This window comes from Brachionichthys hirsutus, chromosome 1 (assembly GCF_040956055.1).
Source record: "Brachionichthys hirsutus isolate HB-005 chromosome 1, CSIRO-AGI_Bhir_v1, whole genome shotgun sequence".
In the NCBI taxonomy this organism is placed as follows: Eukaryota; Metazoa; Chordata; class Actinopteri; order Lophiiformes; family Brachionichthyidae; genus Brachionichthys; species Brachionichthys hirsutus.
In genome coordinates, this window is record NC_090897.1 from 3,824,560 (window position 1) to 3,843,207 (window position 18,648).

The 18,648-nt window shown below is 39.4% G+C and overlaps 1 protein-coding gene across 1 annotated transcript in view; it reads right to left on the bottom strand.

Moving 5' to 3' along the window:
- Nucleotides 1-18,648, bottom strand: part of LOC137903367 (protein diaphanous homolog 3-like) — a 102,110-nt gene that overhangs the window by 41,372 nt on the left and 42,090 nt on the right. Inside the window, exons 21-25 of the mRNA XM_068747556.1 lie at nucleotides 17,631-17,870; nucleotides 15,127-15,256; nucleotides 10,072-10,196; nucleotides 7,402-7,566; nucleotides 1,333-1,468 (exon numbers count right to left, since the gene is read on the bottom strand). Coding sequence (XP_068603657.1) covers nucleotides 1,333-1,468; nucleotides 7,402-7,566; nucleotides 10,072-10,196; nucleotides 15,127-15,256; nucleotides 17,631-17,870 — 796 coding nt within the window. The remainder of the gene's footprint in view (nucleotides 1-1,332; nucleotides 1,469-7,401; nucleotides 7,567-10,071; nucleotides 10,197-15,126; nucleotides 15,257-17,630; nucleotides 17,871-18,648) is intronic.

The following is an 18,648-nucleotide window of genomic DNA, read 5'->3' on the forward strand; positions in this document are numbered from 1 at the left end:
GTTTTTAAACAACATAACACGCAGACATCCAATCCAGTCTTTGCACTATTGAAAATACATCATACAATTTGTAGAATCAGTAAGAATGAGGAGAGGTAGAAAGAAAAACTTAATTTGTGTCACCATCGGTTTATTCTCTCGAAATGATTGACATTACGCATTTGTCAGAGACAACGGTTGAACCCAACAAGACTGGGCGATATCATCTTCTGTTGCCATTCGGAAGATCGAACACTGCTGACTCTTGTGTTCCTTAGACTAAAGTACTGCATGTTCACAAATTTACTGCTGCCACCAGACCATTGGATAGCTTTGAGCGACAAATCGTATCAGCGTATGTGAATGCCAAAATGCATATGGGCTGGCAAGTCTGGGGTAAGAGAGCAGATCCTGCATGACTAAGATATATAAACTAGTGCAATAATTTCATCTGGACATGCCGTTTACTTTGGAAGAGTCCAGCATGTAAAACTACTGAAACTCCATAGCAAATGTTGACAACAGAGTGGCGTCCAGACCAGCGTGAAGGGAAAACTAAGATGTTTGTAGACAAGCTAGCCATGGGATTGGCTAGATTCTATACCCACAACAGTACTTTGGCCTGGATGGAGCATGATGGTTCTCTACTTGCACTCCAGTGTCTACAGAAGTGCTACAGGGGCTGGCATAGTTGTTTTGGCAACAAATACTGGTATATGGCAGAGACTGCCAGACTCAACTGCTCTGCCAGCCTTGTCATTGGCATTGAAAGTAGGTCTGGAGGCAGCACTGTTGAACAAGTTTCTGGCAATGCAGTGCTCCTAAGAGAAACACGGGGAGGCGGGGGGAAAACAACAACAACTGGCAGTTAGAACCGGATACTGTAGCATAAGTTGTAAATTGCATTCTTCATAGCAATGTCTGAACTTGCTCGGTAAGATGAGAAATAACTAGCTACATTTTATCTCAAGGCCATCGGAACAGACAGTATTCAAGAATGCAAACACCAAGTGTGATAACAGAAAAGAAACCTGAGATGAATATCAAGTACATTTTGAATCATATGTTTGTCTATGGGCATCACAGTGGCCCAGTGATTAGCGCTGTCGCCTCAGAGCAAGAAGGTACCGGGTTAAAATCATATCCGTGCAGTTTGTACTCTTCAGTAACATGAAAAAAAATCAGAGTTTCAAATGAATGATGGATTTATATACATATTAAAAACTGATCTGAGAGCCATTGTCAAAGATGGCCTTAAACCATGTAATCCCAGTCTGATTTTCATACACAGCTTCCTGTAAAGGGCTTAATGGTGTAAATATTGACTGGCAAATCAGACTGAAAGGTCTCTACCTGCATTGACTTCCAGTAACCTCCTCTTCTTCTGCTGTCTCTCTTGCTTTTCACGCTCTGCTTTCTCCTTTGCTGCCCGTGCCCTCCTCTGTTTCTCCTCAGACTCCCTTTGCTTGAAGTTATCCCTCAGTGCTTGCTGTTGATGGACAGCGAGAGAGGGAAACAGGGAGAACTTAAAATGCAAAAAGGCAAAAACAAGACAGATTGCTAATTGGAGTTAATAACAATATTGTAGAGCAAGTCAAAATGCAGATGTAGTTGTCAAACCCAACATGTCTTTATTGAGCACCGTCAAAGTCAGCTCTAAATGCTGGACTTTTACCCAATAACTTTTAAAGTTTCCTGATTTTGCAGAGAAATTCAAATGCGGGAAGAAAATCACTATTTTTTAAATTTGTTTTGCTTACATCCTCCATACTCCTGTCATTTTTATTATTTAGCGCAAGCTGCCAAAGACAAATTGACATGATATCAGTGACTTCAGACAGTAGAACATGTGTGAGGAATGCAAGATGGCACTGAGACCAGTGGCTTTGACAAGACTGTCGCTGTGACGACCAAAATTACATGAATAACACCTTCTCTTCTACCCACCAATCCAAGTTTGATTGTCATCTGCATATTGAAATTTAGTTTTGCAAAAATGTCTTCCATACCGCTGGCAGCAGGAAGCGTCTGTGAAATTCTTGTGTGCTCAAGTATGTCTTTGAATATATTGACATATGCCTAAACCAATCCATCCCTGCTTCATTTTTGTCCATGACAAATGATTTACTAGGAATACCTACGGGGTGTCGACCATTGGATGTGCACGCTCAATAATTCTGGAGCCACAGGTTAAACACTTATATCCATGTCCACAGCTAAACAATGCCACAGACAGAAGATAGACTGCATATCATTACCAGAGTAGGAGCATGATTCATTCTGATCAATAAAGAGCACTTAAAGCAAGAAAATCTGGCCTTATATAAACCAGCCAACTCCTTCTCTTGAGTCTTTTATTAAGTGTACATACTGGTGATCATTCTGTGTGTGTGTCCGTGTCCACAGCAGATCTATTAATTTAAACTGATTCACATAAAAAGATGGCACATGACGCTAATGTTAAATTCAGAAGGAGAGTGATGAAGAAAAGAGGTGAGATTATCACCAAGTGGCAGTGACACACAGAAAAGACATCTATTTTTAGATGATGTCTTACACAAAATCAACTTGATGGATCGAGACGATGGCGATTGTGGCAACTACTGATTCAAAATGGACATCAAATTTGAAACATAATAGATAAGAAAAATTGAACAGAAAGAACAAGAGAAATCAAATATAGTACATTTTTAATAATTGATGCATGTATGTAGATAATCCGTCTGCTTTAAACATTTTTTTTTATCTGATTCTCATATTTCTTCGATTTTTGTATGTTTCATACAAAACTGTGCAATGTCTCAAAATGCACGTTCTAAACTATTTTATTTAATAAAACATTTTTACCACTTGCCAGGCAAAAAGCAGAGATTTTTTTTTGGCCCCTTCAACTTAAGCTAGTTATGATAACTTCTGATGTTTCTGATACATGCAGATCAGTCTCTACCATCACTGTGGTGGAATCATGGCCCACTCTTCCGCTTCCTTAGTGGGTTTGTAGCCATGATTGGCTCATTTCACATCATCGCACTGGGGTTGAGGTCCAGACTTTGACTCAACTTTAATTTAATGCCCATTGAGCCATTCAGAAGCAAATTTACTCTTAAGCTTACTGCAGAATCATTGTCCTGTGGCATGACCCTGTTGGGCTGGAGCTTCAATTCATAGACTGATGAATTGATTCCCTCTGATTTTTCCGATATAGAGCAGAATTCGTGTTGACCTCAGTTATGACAAGTCAGATGTGACTCAGTGTTATTATTCTTACATCAATGCTGCTTTTGATTGCTTTTCTGTGTTTGAATAGTGGAGTCATGAACACTGACATTTATTCAGGTGGGAGAGGTCTGCATTTCTGTGGATGTTAGTGACTTCAAGAATTAACCTTCACTGTGCTCTAGGTGCAAAATTGATACTGAGGAAAGTGAGAATGTTTGAATCAAATGTCACATTTAATCATGAATTACTGTAGTTCTGGCAGTATTTCATCAATTCCCAAAAAAGACCCAATAAGTGGTGCCTATTGTATTGTAAAAAAGGATTGTAAAGAAAAAAGTATCCATGGCATCGTCCACGACATGAAAGTATTCGAATTCACTGTAAGCAATAAAATCATCATGTTGATGAAATTGAAGGAAAAAACCAGAGGCTCATCAAAGTCTCGACAATGATCTGAATATGTTTAAGGGTTTTAACCTCCTGGTGGCGCCATAAAACAAGAGGGAGTCAGATTCACCCTTGTGGGACCATGATTGTTGCAAGTCCTTCAGTATAAATAATGCACCTAGAGCACAGTGTAGGTTCATTTAAGAAGTCAATCACATCCAAAGAAACATCCAGGGAAGGTTTTCCAAGTATTTCCCAAAGGACTAAAGCAGTGGGCTGACCATCCAGCCTGTGAGACTTCATTACTGGCTGTATGACATGGCTGAAAACAATTAGAAGCAAAACCTTCTTATTTAAAATTGGGCCATTCCATTGTTACCAGCACTTACAATAAATTGATCAATACATCAAGTGGGCCTCTTTAAGAGAGAATGCAACCATAGATGCTTGCTCTGCTTTAAAACCTCCATTCAAAATGCAAAACAAGAATGATCAAACTAGTGAAAAACAATTACGAGTGCGACAATGACACTGAAAATGAGAAAAATGATCCTAAAAAAACAAGAGTCATTTGATTCACTTTTACAGTAATTGTGAGCTGACGGAGAAAGAGGTGTTGTGAGAAAGGGAGAGAGAGCCAGCTCGGAGAAAATTGCCCTCTGCTCTCCATCACCGCATGTCTGCTTCCCCCAACTCCTCTCCTGGTTGTCCACCATTAGACACGCTCAATTGGATTTCTGTCAGATGTGCGGCCTCGCCCTGGGTCTCCTTCCTATGCGTGACTGAGCAAGCTGTATGCGTGTGTACCTGTGTGTATATACGTGTGCATGATTGTATGTCTGTGTGCAAAAAAAAGGGCTTGAGCTCTACAAGAAAAGAAAAAAAAAGCAAGCAAAATACTGCAAACAGAAAATGACACACACCAACAAGTGCATGCACACACACAAACAGACTCACAGGTCAAAACTCAGATGACTTCAGGCAGAGGTCCAGAGACAACATGCACCTTGGAAGAAGAGGGAAAAGGCCTAGGCACAGCAGCATAAATGCTGGCACAGATTTGACCAAGTGGTTACGATTCTGAGATTTACTCTACGCATTCCTCTGCATTCCGTGGCTCGTTCCAAGACGTGTCCGTATGATGTGACCCTTTGAACTAATTGCTGAGGGTGAAAGATTATTATACCTTGACCTATTGCACATGAATAATGAGGTTGGGTTAGCTTTAGACCATATAACACTTTGAAACATGTGTCTTGTTCTTACTTTTAAATATTATTTCATGTTATTAAATAATTATTAACAACATATGTGTGTTCCATCTTGTTCCCATTATTCGATGCTGGATTTAAGTTCATGTATGGGACACACATTTCTCGGTGATAGAAGTGAGGCAAATTATCATGTCAGAGTCCAGATCAAAAGAGTGTTGGTAAAATAAATAGAAGTCAAAGATAAATCAAATAATCTGGGGGAGAAAAAAATGATTTTGTATTCATTCTCTATGTGTTTCTTTAAACAAGTTCCAATACTTTACTTGATACGAGTTACTAGTTGACTCTGTTTTCCGGTACTTTGTTCATGGTGCATTTTTTTTTTTTAGTATCACTCTTTTTAATATCATCACTTTCGCTTCTTGCTGGGCTGGGTAGTTCCTAAAAGATCAAGTGAAACATTGCAGACCTCTGGATCAGATAAAATAATTTCTGCTTTATTGCATCGTCAGTGTTTGTCAAGCACTGACGATGCACTAACAGACAAGTTACTTTAGCTGCTGTAATGTTTTTAAATCATAACAGCTACACTGAGAAGTCACAGATGAAAACTAACTTGTCGTCAAAATGATTACAAAACCATTACTGGTCTGAGCCTTCAACAACTCCTGAAAAACACACAGATGTTCAGAGAAAACTGTTGAGTAAAGGAAAATCTAGAGCATAACTAATGGCAATATAAAGAAAAAGACAGATGTGAAATCCATTTGAGTGTGAGAGATAAATGTGAGGCAGAGGAGGAACTTTAGTAGGATAATTAGCTCCTATTATCTGTCGCACCCACTGGCCTGTGTGACTAATCTTACTGATTAAACACAGTTGGTATATGCACACTCCACAGCCGAGTCATGACGATATGGTGACAAATGTCTGGGTGGTGATGAACTACATAGGAACTAGCAGAGTTCAGGAAATCACTCGAAATACAAAAGAGAATAAATTGTAATCATAAAGAATGGGTTTCAGCTGTTACATTTTGCTCATGTTAGAAAGGTTTGTGGAGAGCGTGTTTGTAAATAATTTACAATAAAAAAAAAAGAAACCCCAGTAAACACAAAATTCGAGTTTAAAGCTCAAGCTAATGGGAAAAAAGGTTGTTCCATTGCAAGATCTGCAGTCTGAAAAGTTATTGACCTGCTGGAGTTAATATCCAAATGTGCCAACTTCCCTTGCAACAACTGCAACCAAATGTTCCGATAAAGATCAGTTTCTGACTCCTCTTTGGTGGAACTGTGCCCACTCTTCATTGCAGTTGCTTCACTACAGCCACATTAGTGGGTTTGAAAGCATGCATTGCTCTTTTTGGGCCTCCCACAGCATCTCGAAAAGGTTCAGATCAGGACTCTAAATTTTAAATGTATTCCTATTGAGCCATTCGGAGATGGCTGTTCTTGGGATCAGTATCTCAGTCAAGTTTCACCTCACAGAGTAATGACCCGGAATTCTCCTTCAGATTGTCCGATGCAGAGCAGAACTCATGCTTCTCTCAATTATGACAGGTTGTCCTGGCCCAGAGGCAGCAAAACATACTTGCAATATTTCCATTGCCACCTCCAAGCTTGACCGTGGGTGCAATGTTCATTTTGATGAAATGGTGTTTGGTTTACACAAGATGTGACAGAACCGGTCTTTAGTCATCAGCAGAAATAATATTTTCCCAAACTCTGAGGGTCATCAGGGTGTGCTGTGGCAAAATTCACTTTGCCGCTTTCCCTTGGGTGTTATTTTTGCCTTGTGTTCATGAATTGAGGTGAAATACATCGGCAGGTCCTTGGACATTTTCCTTTGCTCTTTTGTGACTTGCTAAATGGGCCTTTGCTTCCAGGAATTGTGGACGGCTGAAATATTTCTCCATTTGTAGTTAATGTGTGCGAGTGTGGAGTCCCAGAACCTTAGAAATAGCTTTTAGAAATTTCCCAGGCAGATTTATTTCAATAATCCTCCTCATATCCCTCTTGAAATGTATTTTGATTTTGGCATAGTGATACTGATGAGCCCTACTATCATACTATATAAATAAGATACAGTAGTGTGAAAAATGGCCAGATAGCAGCAGTATAAATGGTATGTCGGACAGAGAAGCATTGCGCAGACATGGCATCATCGGCAGAGGTAGTATACCGGGATTGAGATTGTGCATGGATGAGGGTGATACAAGCAACATGACCAGATTATTGCAAAATGGAAATATATTTCCTACATGACACAATGTAGACCGCAAAAGGATACATTTGACTATTCATTCCAGAGCCAGCTGTCATAGGTTAGGTTAAAATAATTTAGTTAGCCCACATCATATAGTCCACAAATGTCTACACAGTGTGAGAAGCCAGTCTTACCCTGACGCAATGTTGATTTTTGTGATAGCATTACAGGGAATACAATAATGGGTTGATATAAATATAACATTAAATTGAGATTTTTAACTTTTTATAATCAAATAATCATTTTTATAAATGATTAACTACCATATTTCCAGTGTAAAATTTACATTTTCATAGTTTTCATGCCTCCGAGTCTAGCTAGGATACTGAATACTCACAGTGAACATGGATCGGAAGTTGCTGATATCAGTGAACAGTTCCTCCACGGAGGTCTTCTTGGGATCGATGGCAAAGTACTCCAGCATGTTCTGATACAGCGTCTCCATATTGCTGTGCACGATCACCAGCTTGCCATACTGCTCCTCCGCAACCTTGCTGAAGCTGTGATGGCTGTGGTCAAGGTCGGCAACATCCATTCTGCCTTACATTATGTTAATATATTAAATATTAAATATCACTGACGCCCTGCTGCCGACTGCTTGTCTGGCCCGTCAGGCTGCTGCCACTGTCATTTGAAAGTCAATTACATAAGATCATAATTTGCTGAAATATTCACAGATTTATTTCTGGCACACCTTATTTCAATACATGTAAACATTGCAGGTAAAAATGTATTTGCATTTGGCAAATGCAGCACAAAACGCCGTGAGTACGTTTATCATTATCAGGCCACTATCTAAAAAAAATGCTTTTTCCACTAACTAGAACAACAAAATAGATTTGCTGATTAAATGACTCCAAGAATGTTGTCAAATTTCATGAGAATTTTGTACACCAGACAAAGGCTTTTCTGCATTTAGGCTTGCCTAAAGTGTAAAGTGTAGAGTAAAGTAAATGAGAAAACCAGAGCACAGATGAACATGGTGCTTGCTGCCAAAGCATGCTGCAAGTAAAGCCTGTCAAAATGTTATATCTCAAATTTTTTTGTATTTCCAAATATACTGATCCCATTCGTCTGAAAATTCAGGCAAATTTTATGTTCAAATAAATTTAGCGAGAAAATAACGAGTACCGGTACCTAATTTCCATCTGTGTTCACGACCCTCACATTATTTTCTCATGGCAGATGAGAAGCAACAGTATCTATTTGGCATCCCAACGATGAGTGTAGCTTCTCTTGCTCCTATTGTGCCCTTTCATTCCAGCAAAATTGATGGACATATTTGATGTCTGTACTCTTGCATCTTGCTAGGGATGGGACAACCTATTCACGGCTCGGTAAAGGCTGTTCAATAGCCTCTACTCTGAGATTGACTTGTCAGTACCGGTAATATCTTTCAAAAGGAGCAGCCGAGGAAAAGAGATGCGAGTGAAAGCTGAGCAGGTGATGGAAAGCAAGCGAGAGAAAATAAGAAATATTTGAGCCATGCATCATGGGGTGCAAGAATTCTCCCCCGACTTCTTATCTATTCCAGAGAAAGCAGTAGCAACCCCCCCGCTCATTCTCAAGAATGTTGCTTCACTGATCCGCTTCTCTTCCCCCTCATATTTCCATCTCGCGGTCTACATCTATCCTTCCACTTCAGTTTTTCTTAGAATCAGATCTGCCCCTTTCACAAGCTCACATTAAGATGGGTAACACTAGATCTGTAGCACAGGAAGTCTATTCGTGAATGCCACATGAAGTGATAATGGAATTTGCAATATGCTAGGATATTTTAGTCCTCGTCTCATTTTCAGCTTTTGACAATAAACTTTGCTTCGACAAGCATCATTCAGTTCCAGGTGAAGCATGCATGCATTGAATTTTAATGTGAGTGTATCAAGAGAAGGCAAGGAAAAAATAATCTTTTATTGTGTGGCTTTGGATATCCTGAGAGGGATTACTGGGAATCTACATAGATATAAATGACTGGTGTTCATTTATCAGTATTGACTAATGTGTAATTTTATAAAATTCTAGATAAAATTCACACATAATTATTGAAACGTGGATTACCAGAGTCGGTGTACACATTAACAAAGAACAGGATTTAAGCCTCAAGAGTTAGAAACATTATTGTGGAAATTTTTACAAAATATTTTTTTGCTTTGTTTTATTGGTTCAATTAATTTACTCAATATAAAGTGAGCAAATGCCACATAGTTTCAGTAAGTGAAATATGTACTATTCTGTATCCAACAGTGGTCACAACTCATACTTAGGTCATATCAATTAAGCAACCATTAAATCTGCAAAGGTTTTGTTGACTTTAGAAATGAAGGTTATTCTTTCAATCATATTTGGTGGATTTTGAAACATAAGTGGATTCTTAGTTTTGCATGTAGAGCACAGAGGAGGAATTTGCTGGCACTCTAAAATCCATCCTTCCTTTGATCAAATGTTTCAAATTATTAATAACTGATATAGTTATCACTTGTCAGTGACTCAGTACCAAATGTGTGAGTGACTAATATTTGGTTTCTGGTCTCTGTGAGTTCAGCTTCCATTTAAAGTATTATATTTTCAACCAGTTATGATAAAAGTAAGAAATGTTGTGCAACTGTCATGCAATTGGAAAGGAAAGTAGTGGAAAACAGAGCAGTCAAAGTGATTCTCAGTGAACATTTTGGCCTTGCTTATGACCGTAGCACAAACCATCAGTGGACCAGCCCCAAGGCTAGTGATCAAAACTACATGAAGGAGTGTATTATTCAACACAAACTTAGGCACCTGACCTCAGACATGCAAGGCAACTTTTACCACTAGAGTTATCTCAGGAAAAAGTGACTACGGTATACACAATTGTGTGTATTTTATACCATGTTTTACCTCTAGTGGTAAAAGTAAACACTTGCGGTCCAATAACATCCACCTAGCTTTTATTCTGTTGTTATGAATCATGCAGGTAATGCATTAAATAATTCCCTAGACTAGCGGGTGAATTGCTCACTTGTGTAAAGGATATAACCATTTTAGTGAAGAACATGTCGTTGGGGTCATCAGGGGTGGAGAAAGTCTTCAGGTCTCTCTCCAGTTGCTGCATCTGCCTCTCCATCTGCTTGAGGCTCTTTTCCACATTCTCCGCAGACACTAACACACACACGCATGAACAAGCACACCAAGTGTCAGGGAAAGACGAGGAAAGAAGGGAAAATTAGAAGTACAATCGAAAGAATCAGAGAAAAACCTTTGGAAAAATAAAAACAACGGGAAATGAGCGAGTGCGCAGGTTATGTTCAAAGCATGCTTATTGTGTCCTCACAGAGTGCTAGAAGCAACATGGGAATAAACAATTACTGAAAATAAACTTGACGTAAGTGTATGTTGAATACACAGTTCCAGGATCATTTATCTTTTTAATTTAAATGCGCAAGTCGAGAACAGTCACATCTATATAGGAATGCAACGCCTTCATACACACACATAGTGAATAACCTAAAACTGCTGAACAAGAAATATTTTTAATTCCTTCACACTTTGTCTTTAGTATTACCAGCAAGTGCATGGATTATGCAGGAGCAAGAGCCGGAAAATACTGATCCTAACTTTCTGTTAAGTTGGCCATGGTTGACACAGTAAGCTAGACATTGAATATAGAATATGGCTTAAATTACCCTGATTAGACCCTGCTTGACAAAAAGCCATAAGCTGCTTATTTTTAAGTAGTTTCAAATGTCCCTTGATCCTAATACATGCCTTAAGAAAAGGAAAAACAGAGAAAGATAGTTTTAATGCTGCTACGCTTCCCACTGAATTGCTAGCATGAATCCCTGTTTACTGATGAGTTCATCCCCTGGTGGACACACACTCATGCATGTCCGCACACACCTAAGTGATCACACCAGTTTCTGCTGTTTACTTAATTATACACTTTTTTTTACTATATTAATCTTTTTACAATTCTGTCAGGTTTTTACCATTTAAAAGCTACATATGTTTTATCTATGACGACGTGCATGATACAATATTGTCATTTTATTTTAATAACAGTACAAAGACTCAGTGCCTTAGTGCCTTTTTAGCTTAATTATTTAGAGACAAAAGAATTATTCACATAATGAATTTGCAATGTTCTAGGAAGGATCCAAGAAGTTAGAACTTTGGGTGATCTGTCCTGACAACCAGGTAATAAATATTTTATTGCCCACAGTCGTTAGTATCTTCTACAGTCGGGAGATGCGCCAGAGCTCTTGACGATAGTTAACAGCGGTCACCAATTAAATCTTATCATGTTAAGTATGTACTATTTGAGGCCAAAAAGCAGTATCAATATCAATACATATATAACCAAATCATCCTCAGTGAAAAGCAGAGGGAGGAGATGAAGCACAAAAGCCTTTTGCCATATCTATTTGTCACTTGCCTCTGGTTGCCTTCTATTTCTGTGTGTTGAGCGTGAGGGATTTTTTATGAGTGGTGGGACCCAAATGCCTCTGTGGTCCGTGGGATTGCAGACAGATAGAGGATGTTTTAAAGGAATAAAAATTGAAAATTTGTAGAGGTCAAATCCCCAATTGACACCCTTTAATTACTTTGCCAATCTGCTGTGCTATAAATGAGAATGAGTGGAGCACACAACTGTGTATACTCACAAGCAACCCTACTATGCACAGAGCTCCACTATAGATCATCCTTTGATGTATGGAAATTAAGAGACTGAAAAACGTAGATCTGCCCTGGGAGGCCAAAGCCTGACAAACAAGTATGAGCAGACAGATGGTACGAGAGGCTGGGAACTGGAGACTTGCAACGCAGTAACTCCTGGTGCACATAATACATACAAAGAGAGAGTGAAGGTCACCAAATTGAAAGTTGCAGCATAGACTATTCGTTTGTCAGACTGCATGTGGCAAACTTGCAAAACAAAGAGGGAGCTGCACATTACACAAGTGTCTCAATATAATTTCATCCTCACATTATTACTTAATGACACACCAGGGCCACAAAACCTTGAAAGAAAACTGAACCCATACAGAGGTTTCAATCTTAGCTGCAAAATTCCATTTTGCAGACACATCTGCTCAGCATCACACACACTTGCAGAGAAAATGATGTTTTTCACAGCTGGCAGGTGATATTTTTATTATTCCTTTCATTAAACCCGAGACAACCATGAATTCCTAAACCTGACTGCTGTGTATAGTGTGGCTGTTATGAAAGACAAAAGAAATATGAATATTGAAAGGAGGGAGAGAGCCAGAATATTTTATCTAAAACTAGACAGGAACACAGACAAGCAAGGCAGAGATAAATATTGACCGACAGATAAATAGATACATTGACTGATATATACACACGGCAGGGTGTCTTATACATTCATTTATTTATGGCAGCATGTCACAATATCAATATTTCCTAGGGTTTCCAAAACATGAAATTATTTGTGGCAGCCTGCAACAATATCATTGCCCAACACATTAATCATGATTTTCCATTTCTGTAGCTGCATGCCCCGCTTTGCTCTCACTTATAAAAATACTTATGTGACAGTGTGCTCCCCCAGGCCCAGGTATTAAGCCCATCAACGGCTGTCAAAAAAGGTTTCGTAACCTATTTTAGCTGTTTTTTTATTACGGTAACAGGACTGACTCCAGGAACCGTGGACTAAGCTGAACGAAGCTCAACACAGGGTCAAAAGACAGCAGCTTTTGCAACTTAAGCTCAAATCGTTGCTGCAACCTCCATCCAACCCTATTTTCATACTCAAGTAAGCCCTTTCATGAATGTCTATGAATATAATGCAGCATTTCACAGCATCTTCAGGCACCTGTGGCTGTAAGACCTGATGAAAAGAGAGCTGAGAGAGAACCTGGTTTATTTACAAAGACAAAATGGGATTTGCAAAGTTGAAAAGTAGATACTGAAAGATGAGACACATAGTGTATGCATCTTATAATAATATAAAAAAATAAGATAATTTCAGAGGGGCAAGACCATAATCTATATAAATGCAAATTTATACTCTGCTATGAAGTGCAGATGTGGAAAACTCACAGCGAGATCCAAACATTGAGCTTGGCCAAGGTTTGCGGGCACAGCATATTATTGTGAGGAGGAAAAACAAACAAACACTCAAGAGTCCGAACAGTGAAGCCACATGTCATCTGAAATCACTGTTTTTCTTCTTGTCTGAGGGGAAGTGTGGGTAAAAATCATCTCTCAAATGGCCAGAAGCATGATGGGTCAGTATGAACAGACATATTCTTGTAAACCCATACGTACTGTACAAAGATGACAGCTCACGACTTCCTCCCAAGTTGCCTATGGCAATTTGACCAAACAAAATCAGAGTCCCTTTTACAAAGACAGTTTGGCCTGCTTGCCTCTGGATTTTACCATATTCTATGCATAAAACCCACATTCAGGAAACTAAACGAACACCACAGCTTAAACTGTAAACACTAAAATTATTATAGTTCTTCGTCAAAGCGCCCATGTCCCTTATATGCTTATGTTTCTTGATAACTCCTGTAATGTGGAACAGCAGCAGATTAATGTGGGGCTCAAAAAATGAATACAGATGAGCAGCATGTAGCATAGCTCAAACTGTAAACTGACTAAAATCAAATAACTTAACGTGTTTACAGAACAAAAAGCCTCTGATTCTAAACCTAATTACAAAAATAAAAAGGCATGCAATTCATTTCAGTCAGAAGGGCGGGCACCCCATGAGCAGAGGTGCTCGGGTTGGATTCAATATCTGTAACTCGTGACCTTGCTGCATGGCTTCCCCATTCTGGATCCTACATTTCTGTGCATGTGCTTCAGTAGATGCCTACAGGTCCAAAAACCTTTCAGACTTAAGAGTAAAGATCAATGTAAATCGAAAGAATAAAGACAACGAGATAGTAAGTATGCATAGAGGTGTGCAGAGACGTGCGTAAGGAATAACTAATACTTGACCAAATCTTTCTGATTTTTTTCAACACGATAATAATCTTCTAGGATGCTTTTACTGACGAACAAGAAACAAATCTATTGCCTATACACGACAAACAAGTAGAATAAATGGGCAATTATATTAGGAAATCAAAACAAAAAACTGTACGAATTGCTCTTTTGGATTGTGAATCATCTAAGATGGAATCACAGATTTCTTATCTTTAAAAATATATATATATATTTCACAAATGCAGGAGCAGAGAGTGATGATCAGTGTGTGGTCGGGAGTAAAGAGGCCCCGAAGTGAAACAAAACCTTCTTGGGGGGGAAGGGTGATTTGAGTACTCAGGAGGTACCTTCAATTTCATTTTGTCAGGGATCAAACTAAAGTGACCAATCAAAGGCAGATGCTGTTACCTGATACATGCTTCCAAAAACTAAACAGTCAACTTCACTGTGAGAGTAGACATACGAGACCACACTACAACTGAGAAGCACAAGCTCATCACAGCCCACATGGCTGCCATCATGGCTGCATTCCTGGTCACTGTGACTGTCGGTGCTCTCTACCAGAGCAGAAAAGGCTCAGGTTTGAGACTAACTGAAGGCCATTTTGTTAAGACTGAAGAACCTTTCTAGTTTGTATTTATTTTTAATTCTGGAGACAGATTCATCTTGATGGTTGAATTGAACTTAAAGTTGGCACACTTACAATAAGGCTCCTGATATCACAGTTTATATGGCTGGATCCATTGAGCTCATATTGATTGCATTTTAGTGTGCATTTTCTAAATTTTCTTGGAGACAAGGCGACCTCAATCAACTCGTCTTTTGTCACTTTATCACAGGTGTTGGTGGAACCTATTCCAGCTGACTGCGGTCAGATATTTCGTCAGCGCATGGCACGGGAACACGTCATAGACAGACAACCACTCACGCACAAACTCCCACCTTTGGGCAATTTGGAGTGACACGAGGACAACATACAAACTCCGCAAACTGGCAGAAAAGCTAAGTAACGGACATTTAAACCAATAAGAAATCAAAACAACAGCAATAATCTCACCTGTGATATAACGTCAATTTGGCCAGCGTGATAAATAAATAAATGTTGCAAATGTCTGATTTTGTACATTACCTCTGCTAGCTCTGTCCACATGTTCCAGATCATCCACAAACTTGATAACGTTTGGAAATTCCTCCTCGCATACTTGTGCCAGGAAGTGGAGTAACGTGGTCTTTTGGTCGGCTGACTTGGTGTCTTTTAGCTGCAGTAAAACACACAAACCAACATAGTTTCACAAAAAGACCAGTGGCATTCAACGGATGGATTGTATTTTAGCTCCTTTAAACTAAAAAAATACAACAGAGTAAATACATGAAAAATACCAAAGACATTCCATAGACAGGGCAATAAAATGCTCTTACTGAGGTAACACATATACGGTAGTTTAATTTAATGTCACATGATAATGATAACCTTACACAATACATTCTCTGTACAGGCAATGTAGAAAAAATAACATCAATTTACAGAGACCATATTATGTTACATTAAAAAAAAGAATTCTAGTTACCGTATTGTAATTGTATTATGCCATTGGAGTAAGAATCAAGACAACATGAGCATTCCTAGGCAGGGTTTTAAATAGCTTGACGTGGTGCAGCAAATCCATTAATAGTTAGCCAACCCTTCCCAAGTGTGTTTGGTCACATGCGTGTTCATGTTTAGCGACTAGCTAAAGAAGGAGACTTGTTTGTCGAGCTGCAGCATGTCACTTTGTGGTACTTTAATCCACTGCTGATGGAAATGCTTTAAGAACATTTTGATTAGGTGCATCAAAAATAAAGTGCTTAATCACATATATTGGTGCAAAAACAATATTCTACAGAAGAATGAATGCAAAACTATGGGGGGGGGGGGGTGGTCCCATCATGAAATTACATGTTCCAGATGATACATTTCTTTCCCTTTTCTCTGGTAAATGTCCATCATCACCCTCTCACTGTCTAATCCCAAAGTGTGTCTCAGAATTCCCACCAAACAGCCTTCCTGTGGAGCGAGTTGCTGTGTATCTCTCTAGGTGATCTATTGGTAGAGAGTAGTGCATCCCGCTGAGTTTAATCATTTTTCTGTTATCTACTCCAATCAAAAACCCTCATCTCTCTTTTCATTTCCCATTTCCCATTTATTTCAAAAGCGTTAAGTGCTGTCTTACAAAAAGTACTTTCTCTGAATTTAGATTGATATAATTAAAGTTGACAATGTCAACATTCAGTCTTTCCTAGTTGGGCTGGGGGCAATTTTCCTGTGCTGTGGGAGTCTGCCACAGAATTAAGTTGTCAAACTCAAGCCAGGCACAAAGGCGATGTCTTCCTCTGTATATCCTGCCTTTGACATCTACTCAAACCGCGCTTATACAACATATCACTATGCCGATAAGCAAATAGACACACTGCAAAGACCAAACATGACTGTGCTGAGTCAAAGACATTTACTAATCGAGATTAAATCATTGTCAAACTAATTAAAGTAATCCATCAAGTTTGAATGAATTCAAATTTTTGTACACATAAGCGCTAGTGTTTATATGAACACAGGTCTAACAGGAAGGATAGGTGGCAGTGATGAATGGCTGAGTCAGTTGTTATTGTGGAAACTGCAGTGAGGGCGACAACACAGCTATAATGTAACGACTAGTGGAGTCTCGAGTGCAGGATTTCACTAGGTTCACACCATCACAAATCGAAAAGGGTGGGTATTTGCCATGTCTTTGTCCAACAAAGAATGGGTGTTCCTGCAGAGTGAGTAAGCCCGAAAATACCGCTGCTTTGGTAGATACCAGCAGACGCAGAACACAAATCTAGCCTAGTGGGAGCAACAGTGATCAGGCAAATGAAGTTTTCCCCAATATGTCTTTGGCCATTAACACGACACTCCCATTGTGTAGTGTTAATGGCCAAAGACTACTTTAATAGTTGTTCTTGAAAATGTCGTTTGTAAATTGGCAGTTTTCAGCAGCATCAGCCTCAGTAACTCTTAATGATGGGTCAAATTTGACATCGCAGTAAATGATAACAGTTTCAGTGACTATTTGATCAAAGTTACAAGTCTGCAGGCTTATTATTGGTTAAATCCCAGCAAATTGAAGAAGAAGAAGAAGAACCATCCAGGGTCATCACATCCAGATGTGTACTTGGTTCTAGATCCTGTGGGGAGGGTGTCTTTTTTGGGATTGTTCAATGGGCCGTGCTTCACTTCTTCAAAAAAAGCAATCCTATTCTCTTTACGACTGAGAAATTCTGCTAAACAAAGCAGCGAAACCCAGATATAGGCTGATATTCAGAAATCAACAAACACAGATTTCTGATTGCTTTGGACGGAGGCATATATGGATGGATATAAACTGGTAATCCATCCATTCCGACTGTGTATCCATATTGCAAATGAACGTGTTGTCTTTATTTGCATGTATAAACACTGCAACAATGAGAGTGAGAATGCTCTGGTAGGTCTCCTTCAATCAAGGATCTTGAAAATGTGTTCGGTTTGAACTGAACCCCTAAATAGTCAAGGTGGATGTCACAATTTTTCCTTGAGCATACATCCCTTATGTTTAAGGTCAGAATGTCAAGGCTTACCTTGCAGAGAGAACTGAGGTCAAACCCATATGACTGGGCATTCCGAGAGCCTGCGTTCATGTAATTTCCCAGCAGAAGCACCAACTCCAACAAGCGGCCAAAGGATCGGCTCTTCCTGACCTCATCACAGGCAGCAGTTACAGCCAGTATATCCGGACGCAGGTTGTTTACCTGCTCCTCAAACTGCAGGCGGAAGAGGATGTGGCTGAGGCGAGGACGCAGCCGTTTCACGCTGCTCATCTGGAACAGAAATGAACAGAATTGGAGGAAATAAGGAAGCATGGGGGGAGAAAACAATATAGAAAGGGAGAATTATAGAGAAGGAAAAATATGTTAGAGAGAAAAAACACAGTCAGAAAAGATAGTTAAAGGTAAAATAACTACAGCAGCGTTTTTGCTTTTGCACTTACACATTCAGGGAACCTAATTTAAAATATATGTATGCAGCCAGAATCCTGAAAAGTGTTGCTAGGCAGTAGTAATAGAAGCTGTCAGTGATTTGATTTGGGACCCAGGTCTGGTAAGTTAATTGTGAAGTTAGTGTCCATACAGGGCAGTCAGTGGAGGGGGTGGAATATACAATAGGCTGCCTTGGATTACCACTCTCACACAATTAGATAAAATTGGAAAATATTGCATTGGGCCCAAGGCTTGGCCACAGCAGTGATTGCGTATGTGTGTGGGGCAATCGGGAGGGGTACAGGTTCCAATTGTCTGTTTCACACAACAGCTGGCTGTGCAGTTTGATGTCTTCCATCAAGGGTTTAATTACAGCTACTGTAATGCTATCAAATGACTATTTCAGTCGCCATGTGTGTGCGCATTTGTGTGCGTCTGTGTGTATGTGCTTGCATGAGCAAAAAGGAAAGAGAGGAGAGGAGCAGAAAGAGGAGAATATAACAAACTTAAACATTAGTTTGGAACACAAGAACCAAACAGAGCCAAAACTAAGCACAGAGATGGGATAGATTTTCTGATGAGGATATTGCAGTTGGAAGCAGGAAAGAGACAGAAATCA